General features: G+C 42.4%; 1 protein-coding gene across 1 annotated transcript in view; it reads left to right on the top strand.

The window, feature by feature from the left end:
* Nucleotides 1–14,140, top strand: part of Mybpc1 (myosin binding protein C1) — an 87,487-nt gene that overhangs the window by 42,512 nt on the left and 30,835 nt on the right. Inside the window, exons 7-14 of the mRNA XM_032910951.1 lie at nt 1,783–1,949; nt 3,390–3,522; nt 5,704–5,828; nt 6,624–6,729; nt 8,034–8,200; nt 10,626–10,788; nt 12,640–12,746; nt 13,239–13,372. Coding sequence (XP_032766842.1) covers nt 1,783–1,949; nt 3,390–3,522; nt 5,704–5,828; nt 6,624–6,729; nt 8,034–8,200; nt 10,626–10,788; nt 12,640–12,746; nt 13,239–13,372 — 1,102 coding nt within the window. The remainder of the gene's footprint in view (nt 1–1,782; nt 1,950–3,389; nt 3,523–5,703; nt 5,829–6,623; nt 6,730–8,033; nt 8,201–10,625; nt 10,789–12,639; nt 12,747–13,238; nt 13,373–14,140) is intronic.

The following is a 14,140-nucleotide window of genomic DNA, read 5'->3' as shown; positions in this document are numbered from 1 at the left end:
CACTGGGACCATCGGTTTATAGAAATTTTTGATGTAGAAAAAAAGCACAGCAACCACTATACAGGTCTATCCCAACGATGGGAAGGAATCCAGAATCTGGATTCCTCTCCCCGCTGTGCTTCAGGTAACCACGCAGTGTCCTGAGCAGCCGCCATGATAAGTAAAGATACCGCTGCAGAAGACAGCTTTGACCTCCCAGACCTCCAAAATAAAGGCTTCTGTTTAAATTTGGGGGGGAGGTGCAGCAAAGTGATCGAAAAAGGAGAAGAAAAGGGGTCATCAACGATCACGTACAGACTTGGATAAGGAGCACAGTGGAAAAGTACATCTCCTCATACTTTAATAGGAGACGGAGAGGGTGGATGACTGTGAGTCCACTCTAGGCAACAGTGAGCATTTTTACTGGTTCCCTCTGTAAATATCCACCTCGGGAACCTAGTATGTCTTGTTTCCTTGTGTCTCTTGTAGCTATTTAAATTACAATAAATACTGGGTGTGCCGCTTAGCGGGAAAGAGGCTAAGCTCTTAGGTTTGATTATCAACATCACATAAACTGGGCGAGGTGCCCAGTTTTTACACTAATATTTGTAATTTATTGACCAATTTTCCATAAAACCATATTCAAACCAGTCTTACTCACGGTAAGTGATAACTGTAATTTTTTCAAACTAACCTAATTTTAAAAAAAATAGTCAGTTAACCTTAAACAAAATAGTCAGGACTATTTATCCCCCAAAGAAAATCAGTTTAAAGTATACTACACTCAGGGTTGGGGATTTAGCTCAGTGGTAGAGCGCTTGCCTAGCAAGCGCAAGGCCCTGGGTTCGGTCCCCAGCTCTGTAAAGAAAAGAAAAGAAAAAAAAAGTATATTACACTCGTTCAATAAAAAACTCACTTCAGAGTTTTGGTTTTCTTTTGTAATTTTGAAATAGGGGAGAGTTGTGTATTTTAACCTTTTTTTTTTTTTTCTGGACAGAATCTTATTATATCATCCCAACCAGCCTGAAACTCCCTATGTAGACCAGGCTAGGCCCAAACTCACAGAGACCTATCTGCCTTTGTCTCTGAAGTTCCATAGTCACTTTTTCTTCTTCATGGTCTACACAGTCTTTGGTCAGTGACCAAGATTTGGGGGTCATATATTAATGTGACAGAACAAATATTATTAGAAAAATCTAAAGGTTTGAAATACTGTCTCGATTATGTTCAATCAATATATGTAGAATGGAATTTTTTTTCTCCACCCAGAGCCAATTTTAAATCTTAATTCTTCGTTTTGTTTTGTTTTTCGATCTAGGGTTTCTCTGTGTAGCCATGGCTGTCCTGAAACTTTCTCTGTAGACCAGGCTGGCCTCAAACTCAGAGATCTGCCTGCCTCTGCTGGTCTTCAAGGTGTCTGCCACTACTCCCTGGCCTAAATCTTAATTCTTAATCCACTTTTCAAACTGAATCCACTACCCCATGTGGGGTGAGATCTGTTTTCAAGTTTCTGAAGAATCTCACTTTACTTCTTGGCCTTTTGTCAAAACTCAAATGCAACCAGACTTTTAAAAATGAAAGGAAAATACCTCAGGATTTGTCCTGACATCTCTGTTCCTCCTACTATTGCATTTTGAACTGGAAAAATAAAGGTCAAAGTATATATATTTGATCTTCTACTCTCTGGAAGTTTCCCAAGACGTCAATTTGACTCAGTTGGTGTCTCTAAGCAGAACTCTTAGCATCATTGGTCTTTAGGGGCTAGGGCAGTTTCTAACCTAGATGACGGTTCTTCCGGGTTAGGGAGGTGAAGCAGCAGGAGGAGGAGCCCGAGATAGACGTGTGGGAGCTGCTGAAAAATGCCAACCCAAACGAGTACGAGAAGATCGCTTTCCAGTACGGCATCACCGACCTGCGTGGCATGCTTAAGCGGCTCAAGCGCATGCGCAGGGTGGAAAAGAAGAGTGCAGGTGAGCCTACCTGGGGGCGTGGCAGAGACAAGTCAGCCATCGCCCGCCTAGGACTGTGTGTCTCCGGTCTCATCCTATTAACTAACCCTAGGGTGAAGCCACAAGGGCCTGCAGGGGTTTACGGTTCCTTCCATCCACTTTGGATTCGTGTAGAATAGTTCTCTGGTTGTGTTGGTAGTGTGTGCACGGCTCCTCACGGCTCGGTTTAACTAGCACATTGACAGTACCACAAATGCCACACAGGAAGTAAAGGATGTATCCCTGTGGCCTCTAGGAAACCCCCCGCCCCGCCTCCATTTATCCAGAGTCATATCTCCCTCACTCTGTAGCTCCTGATTCTTCTTCAGACATTCAGACAAGGTTCTGTCTGCTTTCTTTCTTTCTTTTTTTTTTTTTTCCTTTTTTTCCGGAGCTGGGGACCGAACCCAGGGTCTTGCGCTCGCTAGGCAAGCGCTCTACCACTGAGCTAAATCCCCAACCCCCTGTCTGCTTTCTTAACAGACTCTTCCACCCTTTTGACTGGGCCCCGCGAGTTTGCCGCTCACCCCCAATAAACTTTCTAGGGTGGGTTCCTCTGGCTATGATTTGAAACACAAAGTTGGGGATGGGGCAAAAAGGAAGAAAAAAAGCATGTACTTCAAGTTAGCCACTAATTCTTCCAGCTTTTCTGTGCTGGGTCATTTTCCAGCTTCAGTTGTATATGTCAGAGTGATATTAAACCTATTATTTCTTCCCCTTTCATGTTCAGAAAGAGTTAAAAACTCCCATTGTGGTGTTTTAAAGATCTGGCCCTCACTTCTAAATGTTACCCTTAATTGGTTGAGAACTGGCGCTCAGGAGGGTCTGTCAGCTGCTGCTTTGTTTGCACAACTCAGCCTTCCCTGCTGACTCACAACTCCTTCTTGATGATTCCAGAAGCAAGGAGAGTCGCAGGCCTTTCTAAGCACTGAGTTCTGAGTCCATGTGCTAGGGAACCAGCTGTGAATCCAATATTAATCTTTCTCTTTTCAAAATAAGAGACGGCGAGTATATACGCCAATAAGCGCAAAGGCGTTTTCTGCCAAATCTAACCGCTTTAGTTTGAACCTGGGAACCCACATGGCGGAAGGCGAGATCAAATTCTCCCAAAGTTCTCTTCTAACACCAATCCCCAAAGCACACACAGGCAGAGACAAAATAAGTAAGTGTGATTTAAAATTAATAGGAGTGCTATTTTTTCTCATGCTTCTTTTTAAAAACATGAGAGTTCCCTTTAAATTTTAACCCATCTTACTGTCTGCATGTCAACAAAACTCTGAAATAGAAGTGGTGGTCAGAAGGCTTCCGAGGTTGCTCTTCCCGGGACACTTTTTTGTTCCTAGATTTTCATGCGTACATTAGCTACTTAGACTGGTAGCCTTTGTGTATGCACGCGGTCACATTGTTTGTTCCTATCTGCAGCTTTTGCGAAAATCCTCGACCCTGCATATCAGATCGATAAAGGGGGCCGAGTAAGATTCGTTGTGGAATTGGCAGACCCAAAGCTGGAAGTGAAATGGTTTAAAAATGGACAGGAGATTCGACCCAGCACCAAGTAAGTGGGTGGTAAAAGGCTCGGTTAAAATATAAATGAACAATAGTTTGACTTAACTCTTACAGAATAAAAGAACATTTTAGGCATCTGCTGTCCATCCGTGTGTGTGTGTGTGTGTGTGTGTGTGTGTGTGTGTGTGTGTGTGTGTGTGTGTGTGTGTGTGTGTGTGTGTGTGTGTGTGTGTGTGTGTGTGTGTGTGTGTGTGTGTGTGTGTGTGTGTGTGTGTGTCTGTGTGTGTGTCCCCACCAGTGTCTTTATAATGTAAAACTGTATGGAGAGAGGAGAAAGGTGGATGTCACTTTCGTGGATTTTGGAATTCTGAAAGTCACAGTGCTGTGTGAAAAAGCTCTTGCGTCTCCTCAGGCTTTCCCAGTGAGTCGCAATTATTTCCTGTCACTACATGTTTTATGTCATTATCTCGGAGCATCGTCAACCTTCTCTCTGTTCAAAATAATAAAACTTAGAAACATTTGAAATATGCATTTGATATGCCAGATGAAAACCACATCTCATAAATAGAAGGTTTTGGTTTGGTTTGGTTAGGTTTGGTTCGGTTTCCCCAAGATCACAAGAGTCTTTGATGGTGACTGAACATCTACTTGGGCCCTGTTGGCAGGACCCACAATATTACATCTGAACAGAACTATTGGATGTTAAGGTATTGAAATGTAAACCTAAGCCTGTGTCTTATTATGTCTTGCCCCTCTTCCAAAGGAAGGCGTCAAACTGATCCCCAGTACCTAACGATATTGCTAATCTGTTATGAAACTACTTCATGGGGTTGGGGATTTAGCTCAGTGGTAGAGCGCTTGCCTAGCAAGCACAAGGCCCTGGGTTCGGTCCCCAGCTCTGGAAAAAAAAAAAAGAGAGAGAGAGAGAAAAGAAACTACTTTATAGAGGTCCCCCTTAGTCTGGAAGATTCTCAGCTCCGGCATATCATTTTAAGTTAATAAGTTCATAACATGTACACTGACACAGTCTTTAATCCCAGAAACCTGTCGCTTCTAGGATACAGTAAAGTGGTCTCCAGCTTTTCCATGGGCTCATGCCAAACAGCATGACATTGAGATGCTAATATTTATACCTGGACAGAAGTCTCTTGACTCCCTCAGACATTAATTTTCTTGGTTAGCTTCATTAGAAAATGTTCTCGAGGTCGTTCATTTGAGAGATTTCCCCGATTTGGTTTGCTCAGCTATGAGAATGCTCTCGTGTGCTGCTCCATAATCAACACATAGGATTAGTGTAGCATATATTAAGAGTGCTTTCGGGGTTGGGGATTTGGCTCAGTGGTAGAGCGCTTGCCTAGCAAGCGCAAGGCCCTGGGTTCGGTCCCCAGCTCCGAAAAAAAGAATAGAAAAAAAAAAAAAAAAAAGAGTGCTTTCTCTCCTTGACTTCTAGTGTTCTGTTTCTGAACTTCCTTTTTTAAGTGGATTTGCTTTGATATGTACTGGTGGTTTTGCCTTGAATGCCTGGCCACTGGTGCCCATGGAGGCCAGAAGATGAGTTACAGATGGTTATGAGCTGCCACGTAGGTGCTGGGAATCAAACCCAGGTCCTCTGGAAGAACAGTCAATGCTCTTAACTGCTAAGCCATCTCTCCAGCAGGGACAACGCTTTCTTAATAGAGAGTAACCCTGAGACAATAGTATTTAAGTATTTAATTCATGTAAGAGACTATATATTTGCTTCTGATCTTCTCAATTAAAGTTAGTCATTGCTTGAATTGCCCATATTTATTCATCCAACATAAATATTCCGTGTTCATGGGCTAAAGAATGAAGGAAATGTGTGTAAATGAGGAAGACAACATCTCTGCCATTTTGTAATGTACAGAACTGTGGAGTTAAAAATCTTTCTAACACACTCAACCAACTCTATCTTCCAAAAGTGAGTTAAAAATTAAACTACATGAGATTTTTTAAAATATTTGTACTGAGAGTGTATATGAAAGAAAAGAATAACAAATTAAATGGATGTATAAATAAACATTTTCCATGTATCATATGAATAAAAACAAGCTTTCGTTTGACATGTTAGACATATAAAATATGCTGCAAAAAGAGAAGATCATAGCTATATCCTTGATGCTCATGTATTAACAAATTATAAGCCAGATTTGCTAGTAAAGTTAAAAAAAAATCAAGGTCTCACACTATGGCTCCTTCCTGTTTAAAACAGATACATCTTTGAGCACAAAGGAAACGAGAGAATCATGTTTATTAATAACTGTGCACTGACAGATGATTCGGAGTACTACGTGACAGCTGGAGATGAGAAATGTTCTACTGAGCTCTTTGTAAGAGGTAAAAGGAAACCTTTCCTTGCATTATCAAGGGGCTAGGGCTCTCCTTCCAGGGACACTGATCCAAACCAAAGGCAAGGTAGCCCCTTCAGCCCAGAGAAGAAGCAGTCGCCTCCCTCTCTAGAAATCTCAGGCTCGCCTGTTAGATTGGCTCACTGTTGCAACTCTGACAGGTATCCTGAGTCCTACTTAGTCTTCTGTTTCGTTGAAGAAGAGAGAAGCAGGGGGAGGGAGAAAACGCCCCTACAGGAAGCGTCCTCATGGTTCTGACTTTAAGCCAAGCGCTATTCTGCAAGACAGATTATTTTAGCTATAGCTTCTGAAACCCAACATTCTTGAATGGATAGTCCACACTTTGCCCACTTAGCTGAATAAAAGCCGCTTTAATCAAGACAAGGGCATCATTCGCTGGTGTTAAAAGAGTGGCTGGGATAGTCAGAGAAAGCCAGGTTGACTGTAGTTTCTTTGTTAAGCCCTCCAATTACAGACAATCCCATCCCCTCTCCTTGGCTGAGGGCCCAAATCAAAACCTTCAAGCTTTATACATCCTCCTTCATCCAAACTGTCTACCTTACTCAGTGAAGGCAGGATATTTGGTGTATATTTTATGTGCTCTCCAAACCAATAATTTGTTTTGCCGTGAACAGACGTGGAGAGTCTCACCTCCCATTTCCTCACCGGATGACTCATTGATGATTCTTTCCCCCCTGCTGCCATTTCCTCCACGAGCAAACTGGGGTTCAAGACCCAGACTTTGGATATTTTCATGGTTTTTGATTTCCCCTTTTCCAACTAGAGCCTCCAATTATGGTGACAAAGCAGCTGGAAGACACGAACGCTTACTGTGGGGAGAGAGTAGAGCTGGAAGTCGAGGTGTCTGAAGATGACGCCAATGTGAAGTGGTAAGTGGCTTCTCTGGTACCTGTTGGCCTCTAATAGACAGAGTATCTTGACAACTATAGAATGCAACATGGGAGTGGCTTTTAAACACAGAGGAGATCACAGCCTTTTTTTTGTACTAGCAGAGATAACTAAAAACATCCTCTGATCTGAAAAGCCAACTCCCAGAAATCTATGCAAAGATGTGTAGGGAGGCAGGGACTTACTGATAAATGGACCTTGGGTTTTCTTAGACTTTGTAGCAGGCCTTACAGTGTCTAAGGTGGGAAAACATAATGTACCTGTTTTCTATTTAAACCCTCGTTGTTGCTGGGAACGTAACCCAGTGTGAGAGCACTTGGCTTTAGCGTGTTCAAGGCCCCAGACTCCAGCCCTACTCCCCTAAGAATGCAGTTTTCAGTCCCTGGGAAGATATGGTAGGCTGAAAATCACCAACTCCTTTCAAAAATTAAAAAGGGCAGGGGGCATAGCTTAGTGGTGAGGCGTAGTGAGCTTGTGCAAGGCCCTTAGTTGACTACTTCACACAGGCATGCACACGCATATGTGTGCACGCGTGCACGCACGCACGCACACATACACAGAGAGAGAGAGAGAGAGAGAGAGAGAGAGAGAGACAGAGACAGAGACAGAGACAGACAGAGACAGAGACAGAGAGAGAGAACAAATAAAAGCTTGAGGTGGTAGGAACTGAAGAGTCATTCATTACATGTTCCATGCGAGTTAGTTCAAAATTAAAAACTAGAGGGTTTAAGATTGTAAAATGAAATGTGATATGAAGAGGAACATAGCAAACATACAGCAGGAGTGTGAAGTCATTAGCATGGAAAAGATTGTTAGTATGACTCTAGAATCCAGAGAGCTTTAAAACGCCTCGTGAGAGCAGAAGTAGAGCCAGATGTACGCTTAGCACCGCCTCTGGTGGAAGGAGAGCAGGCGCTCACGTCCTTTCAATGTGATTTTGCATACAATCCTTGTTACACTGGGGATCAACTGGTGGGTCTACCAGTAGACCTATTAATGAAGTCTCGTTCTTTAACAAATCCTTCCGGGGAGTCTGGGGTCTGTTAGGAACCTTGGAAGACACTGCAATAACACAATAAACTAACATTTATTTCTTGGAATTAAAATGTTTTGCTTTCACAAATATATATATGTGTGTGTTAAATATTTCACATATATTTGATATATATGAAATATATATCATATATATTGATTTAGTTTGATTATATCTCATGTCACCCCTCTTTAAAGCTTTTGTCTTCCCACTGAACCTTTTCTTCCTCCCTTTAAACCCATGTTAATTCAGGTTTAAGAATGGTGAAGAGATTGTCCCTGGTCCAAAGTCAAGGTACAGAATTAAAGTGGAAGGCAAAAAGCACACTTTGATCATAGAAGGAGCGACAAAGGCTGACAGTGCGGAGTACTCGGTCATGACAACCGGAGGACAGTCATCGGCTAAACTAAGTGTTGACTGTGAGTAAGGCTCCGTTAGTTGTCTCCTACATTGGCTTACAAATGAGATTGTGTTTAGTAACTCAGCTGTTCGGAAACTCTCCGTCTACTTGATCCGCTACTTGTGGCATTTCGAAATATGTAGAATTGGGGGTTGGGGATTTAGCTCCGTGGTAGAGCACTTGCCTAGCAAGTGCAAGGCCCTGGGTTCGGTCCCCAGCTCCGAAAAAAAAAAAAAAAAAAGGAAAAAAGAAAAGAAATATGTAGAATTGGACTCCCTCTAGCTGAGTGTCATATCGGGTTCTCTTAGAAAGGAATCAACTACTTGGTTTAATTGTAGCCTTGGGCTGGAGAGATGACTCAGCTGTTAAGGGCACTGGCTGCTCTTTCAGAGGTCCCGAGTTCAAATCCCAGCAACCACCTGATGGCTTACAACCATCTGTAATGTGATATGATGCCCTCTTCTGGTGTGCAGGTGTCCATGCAGATACAGTACTCATAGACATAGAAATAAATAAATCTTTAAAAAAAAATAGTAGAGCATCAATTCTGGGAAAGAGAAAAGTTCCCTAGAGAGCCGGAGAGATGGCTCAGAGTTTAAGAGCACCAGCTGCTCTAACAGAGGTCCTGTGTCTCGGTGGCTCATAACCATCTGTAATGAGATATGGCGCCCTCTTCTGGCCTGCAGGCATACATGCAGGCAGAATGCTGTACAGATATAAATGAACAAATCTTTAAAAAAACAAAAAAGTTACCCAGAAAATGTGCCAAACCATAAATATGTCAAAAAGCCTAACTATATCTCTCTATCAAGTTCAAATCATTAAACGAAGATTTAACATTCAACTTGCAGTTCGTAATTGCCTTTGGTGTACGGAGAAAGTCCTTTAAGCCTAGGGTGCCACCGGGAACTCTCGGTTAAAGAGCTTGTTTGCAGATGGTAGGCTTCCAAAGCCTAAGAGAACTAATCTTCTTGTCCAAACGGCCTCTTAAAGTAGCGATTTCTCGACAAGAGTCTATTCGCAGTTGCCACGAAAATGAAAACAGCAGGATTCCGTGATCACGGTTGCTCACGCATGCATAGCACACATATTTCCTCTTTACGCCTTTGTTGGTCCAGCTGCACTTCATATGATCACTGACTTAAAAAGAAATCATCCCGACATGCTTCTTACGATCCACAGAAGTGTGGCCATTTTAGTTTAATATAAAAATGTGTGTTGGCCATAGGCTGGGTTTTTTGTTTGTTTGTTTGTTTTTTGGTTATTTTTTTTTTCCAGAGCTGAGGACCGAACCCAGGGCCTTGCGCTCGCTAGGCAAGCGCTCTACCACTGAGCTAAATCCCCAAACCCCATAGGCTATGTTTTATCTGACATTTATATCCATTGAAAGTAATTGGAATCAGTTCTACCTTCACAAGATTACGTATTTCTAAAATTTATTATGCTGCATAAACGTGCGTTAATAACCAAAAGGTTTATGTAATAAACAAGATGGGGCATTACAGTCCAAAAACGCTCTGCTAGGCATACATTAAAAACAAAATAAAGGGTGGAGAAACGGCTCTGTTGTTAAGACCTGCACTGCTCTGGCAGAGGACCCACATGGGTTCAATTGGAATACCCACATGGTGGCTTAGAACCTTCTGTAGCTCCAGTTCCAAGGAGTTTGATGCCTTCTTCTGCCCTCCATGGGCCCCAGGCATGCACATGGTATATATACATATATGTAAGTAAATGCCCATTCATATAAAATACAACAAATAAATCTGTTTAAGAAACAAAAAGACCGGGCTGGAGAGATGGCTCAGTGGTTAGGAGCACCGACTGCTCTTCCAGAGGCCCTGAGTTCAAATCCCAGCAACCACATGGTGCCTCACAACCATCTGTAATGGGATCTGTAATGGTGTGTCTGAAGATAGCTACAGTGTACTCATATATAAAAATAAATAAATAAATAAATTTTTAAAAAAGAATTAAAAAAAAAGAAACAAAAAGACCTCATTCAAAAGAACAAAAAAGAAAAAAAAAAACAACACCCCGTACCATGTATCCCTCCCCACACCCAATAAATTGTTGGTAAACACAGCACTTGACCTTGAAAGGGTCCTGAGGTTTGCTTGTGCATGGTGTTGGGATGCCTGTAGCTTTGAGGGCACCACGAAGTCTCATGAGGATTATTTGAAGTCAGATGAACAGTTGTAGCCTTAGGCGTGAGTGGATGTGGTTCATATCCTATGGATGAGCATGGAATCTCGTCGTGTATATTTGAGGTGATGGGACTGGTGCCATGCTAGGTTCTGCTCGGTTACATCATCTGCGTTGGAACAGTCTGCCACCTTCGGAGCACGCATTACAGACTCTCTGACAGGGCACTGTGAAATGCTACCATGTTAGCTTGTCTGGAGTTTCGTGGTGCAGATCCGTAACCCTCCTTATCTCTGCAGTGAGACCTCTGAAGATCACAACGCCTCTGACGGATCAGACTGTAAAACTTGGGAAAGAAGTATGCCTGAAGTGTGAAATCTCTGAAAACGTACCAGGAAAATGGACAAAAAATGGCCTCCCTGTTCAGGAAGGGGAACGTCTGAAGGTCGTTCACAAGGGAAGGTAAGCAAGCCAGGTGGGATTGTCAACATTCACTTCTCCTGCTTCCTAAGTGACACATCCACTGACTCTCTGGAGAGCAGGGAGATGGCCTATCTCTAGTCAGGTAAGAGCTGGTGATGGCTTTGCTGAAATCACATCCTGATCAAGATCTTCTGTCTACACCTCACACTATGGTCTACCGTCTAAAACCTATCAGGTGCACCATCTAAATTCGTGGTTACAGGGGTGACTGTGCATTCTAGAAGACCTGACAGATGACCAGCTGGTCCGAATGTTCAGTAAGAGATCGAGAAGCCGTAGGTTTAGACCCAGCAGTCACGTGCTGAGCTTCTACCCTACTCTGCTCAAACGACGTTGTTTACCTGACTTTGTAGAAATCAAGATAATGAGGAATAGTACCAAACCCTTAAATAGGACCCATTGAGTTGACGTGACGACAGCGTTCCCTCTGCCTTAACCTGTGAAAGGAAAGTAACTTGGGAAGAGCATACGTGTCCTTGTCTGTCACTGCTTCTGCTGCTCTTCATGTATAAAGCCAGCCTTCTCTGCAGAGTTTATCGGGGCACTCGGTTTATTTTATAGCACTCGTTGCCTGATCACAGAATGCAAATAACTGTCAATTAAGATCCTCATTTCATGGGGCTGGAGAAATGGTTCCGTGGCTAAGAGCACTGGTTGCTTTTTGAGAGGATCAGAGTTCCATTCCCAGCACCCATATGGTGGCTCACAACTGTCTTTAATTCTAGTTTCAAAGGATCTGATGCCCTCTTCTGGCCGCCACAGGCACTGCATGCACACAGGACACATGGACACGCAAGCAAAACACCCATACACATAAAATAAAGTAAATCTTTAGAAAAGAAAAGAAGACCCTGACACCATAATTATTGTCAGCCTTTAATAATAACAACTATCACATGACCTTCCTTCTATTTTTGTTTTATTATGGGAACGCATACTTGCCTAGAATCGAGCAAAGATTTAAGGCAAGAAATTGAACTTTAGCTTATGGGCTCTCACAACAGATCACAATAGATTTCTGGGACTTAAAACTCCTTTGAAATTTTATATGTATATAAAAACACACATTCATAATATCCTTATGTCCTTCATATGTGTGTCTATGTCAGTATGTGTGCGGTGCTGGGGATTGAACCCAGACCCTCATATGTGCTAAGTTAATGTACCATTGAGCCACACTCCTATCCCCAAATTGCATACATTTTTTTAAAAAGAAAATTTTAAGACAGGGTTTCTCTGTGTAACAGTCCTTATTGTCCTAGAACTCACTCTGTAGACCAGGCTGGCCTCGAACTCACAGAGATCTGCCTGCCTCTGCCTCCTGAGGGCTGTTATTACAGGCGTGCACCACCACCTCCCAGAGTTAAACTGCACACTCCTCCGACTTTTTACAAGGAAAGGATGCATTGGCCCCATCCAATCCTCACTGATCCACGGCCCATAAACTTAAGAACGATTACTCTTTGGTGTACACAGCCAAAGTCAGCATTCTCCTCTGTGCTTTCTTCTATATTTAAATGCAACATTATTAAGATGCTAAATCTTGTTGCTTTTGTAGTTATGAGGAAGAAGAATAATAGACACTTGCACACGTAATAAACAGGTCGTATTTGTAGAGATTATACTCTCATATAATCCAAACCAGATCTGACCTGGGTCAATAAATAGAATAAAATTCCACCTGTGCCCCCCCACACACCCTGTCCCTCTCTTTCTCCCTCTCCTCTATGAAGAGGTGAAGAATACAGGACAGGTGTCTCCTCGGCTTGGGCGGTGTGTATACTCTCACCCTTGCAAAGTGTCAGACATACATTTTTCTTCCTCCTTCAGGATCCACAAGTTAGTCATAGCCAATGCTCTCATTGAAGACGAAGGTGAATATGTGTTTACACCAGATGCCTACAATATTCCTTTGTCTGCCAAAGTTCACGTCATCGGTGAGTAGACCACAGGAATTACCGAAGTAGATCAAAAGAATTATTGTATAGCGGCCCACTTGTTTGTTTACCTTGGACTCTAATGCATGAGAAACAATGACTTATGAGAGACATCAGTTGCTATAGTATTCGTTATAAGTGGTTGATTTGTAAATATGACAAGAAGCAGTTTTATAGGGTACCAAGCACCAATTGCCATGAGGACTCATATATATATATATATATAACTTTAGCTTATGGCTTATGGGCTCTCACAGATCACAAATAGATTTCTGGGACTTAAAACTCCTTTGAAATTTTATATGTATATAAAAATACACATTCATAATATCCTTATGTCATATATATATATATATATATATATATATATGTATACATATTTTACCCAGTTTAAAAACTGATTGTTACCAATGCTTATCAGTAGCCACTCTCTAGCCAAAATACCAAATGAAAATGTCTGAGGGATAACAAAAGCCCTGCTGACTGTTCTAGACCCTCCCAAGATCATCCTCGATGGCCTGGATGCTGATAACACTGTGACAGTGATTGCCGGAAGCAAGCTTCGTCTGGAGATTCCCGTCACAGGGGAACCACCTCCGAAAGCCATCTGGAGCAGAGCAGATAAGGTTTGTTACACTTGCATACTCTCGCGCTCAACACTCACCCACGAACGCCACACACAAGCAGGGGCATGCACATGGGCCAACCCTCTCCTGTGATTCAGGTGCAGGGAAGAGGCACAGATCAATAGGTAAGCTACGGCCAGGTGCGGTTGTACATGGCTTTTATCCCAATACTGGAAACAAATACAGGCAGACTTCTGTGAGTTGGAAGTCTGACCTACATAATGAATTCTAGGACAGTCAAAGCTACCGAGTGAGACCCTGTCTCTAAGTGCGCATACACATACACACACACACACACACACACACACACACACACACACACACACACACATACACACACACACAGAGAGAGAGAGAGAGAGAGAGAGAGAGAGAAAACAAAACACACACACAAACAAAAAAAAAAACCCACAAAAAAGTTCATTACAGGTATAATTCCTCTGAGAAGAGAATAAAAGCTGATTTTCAGATGAATCTATTAATCACTTATTTTCTTATTTCTAGTCACCTACTTATTTGGCTAAGCATGATTTTCTGACGTGTGAACATAGTCCCGCCTTATATTCCATGGATGTCATGGGGCAGGAAGAAAAAGTGCCGTGGAAATTACAGGATATGATAAGCTGGTCATGGGGTCCCATTCCATAACAGTGACGCTGAGTAAGATAGGAGTATTCAAGGACAGCGAAGGCTACCTAAAAAGACCCTGTCTTTAAACCCCCACTCCCCGAAAATAAATAAATAAAATAAATAAAACCCGAGAGCACA

Source organism: Rattus rattus, chromosome 1 (assembly GCF_011064425.1).
Source record: "Rattus rattus isolate New Zealand chromosome 1, Rrattus_CSIRO_v1, whole genome shotgun sequence".
In the NCBI taxonomy this organism is placed as follows: domain Eukaryota; kingdom Metazoa; phylum Chordata; class Mammalia; order Rodentia; family Muridae; genus Rattus; species Rattus rattus.
Note: the sequence above shows the minus strand (reverse complement) of the source record. Positions and strands in the feature narration are given on the sequence as shown.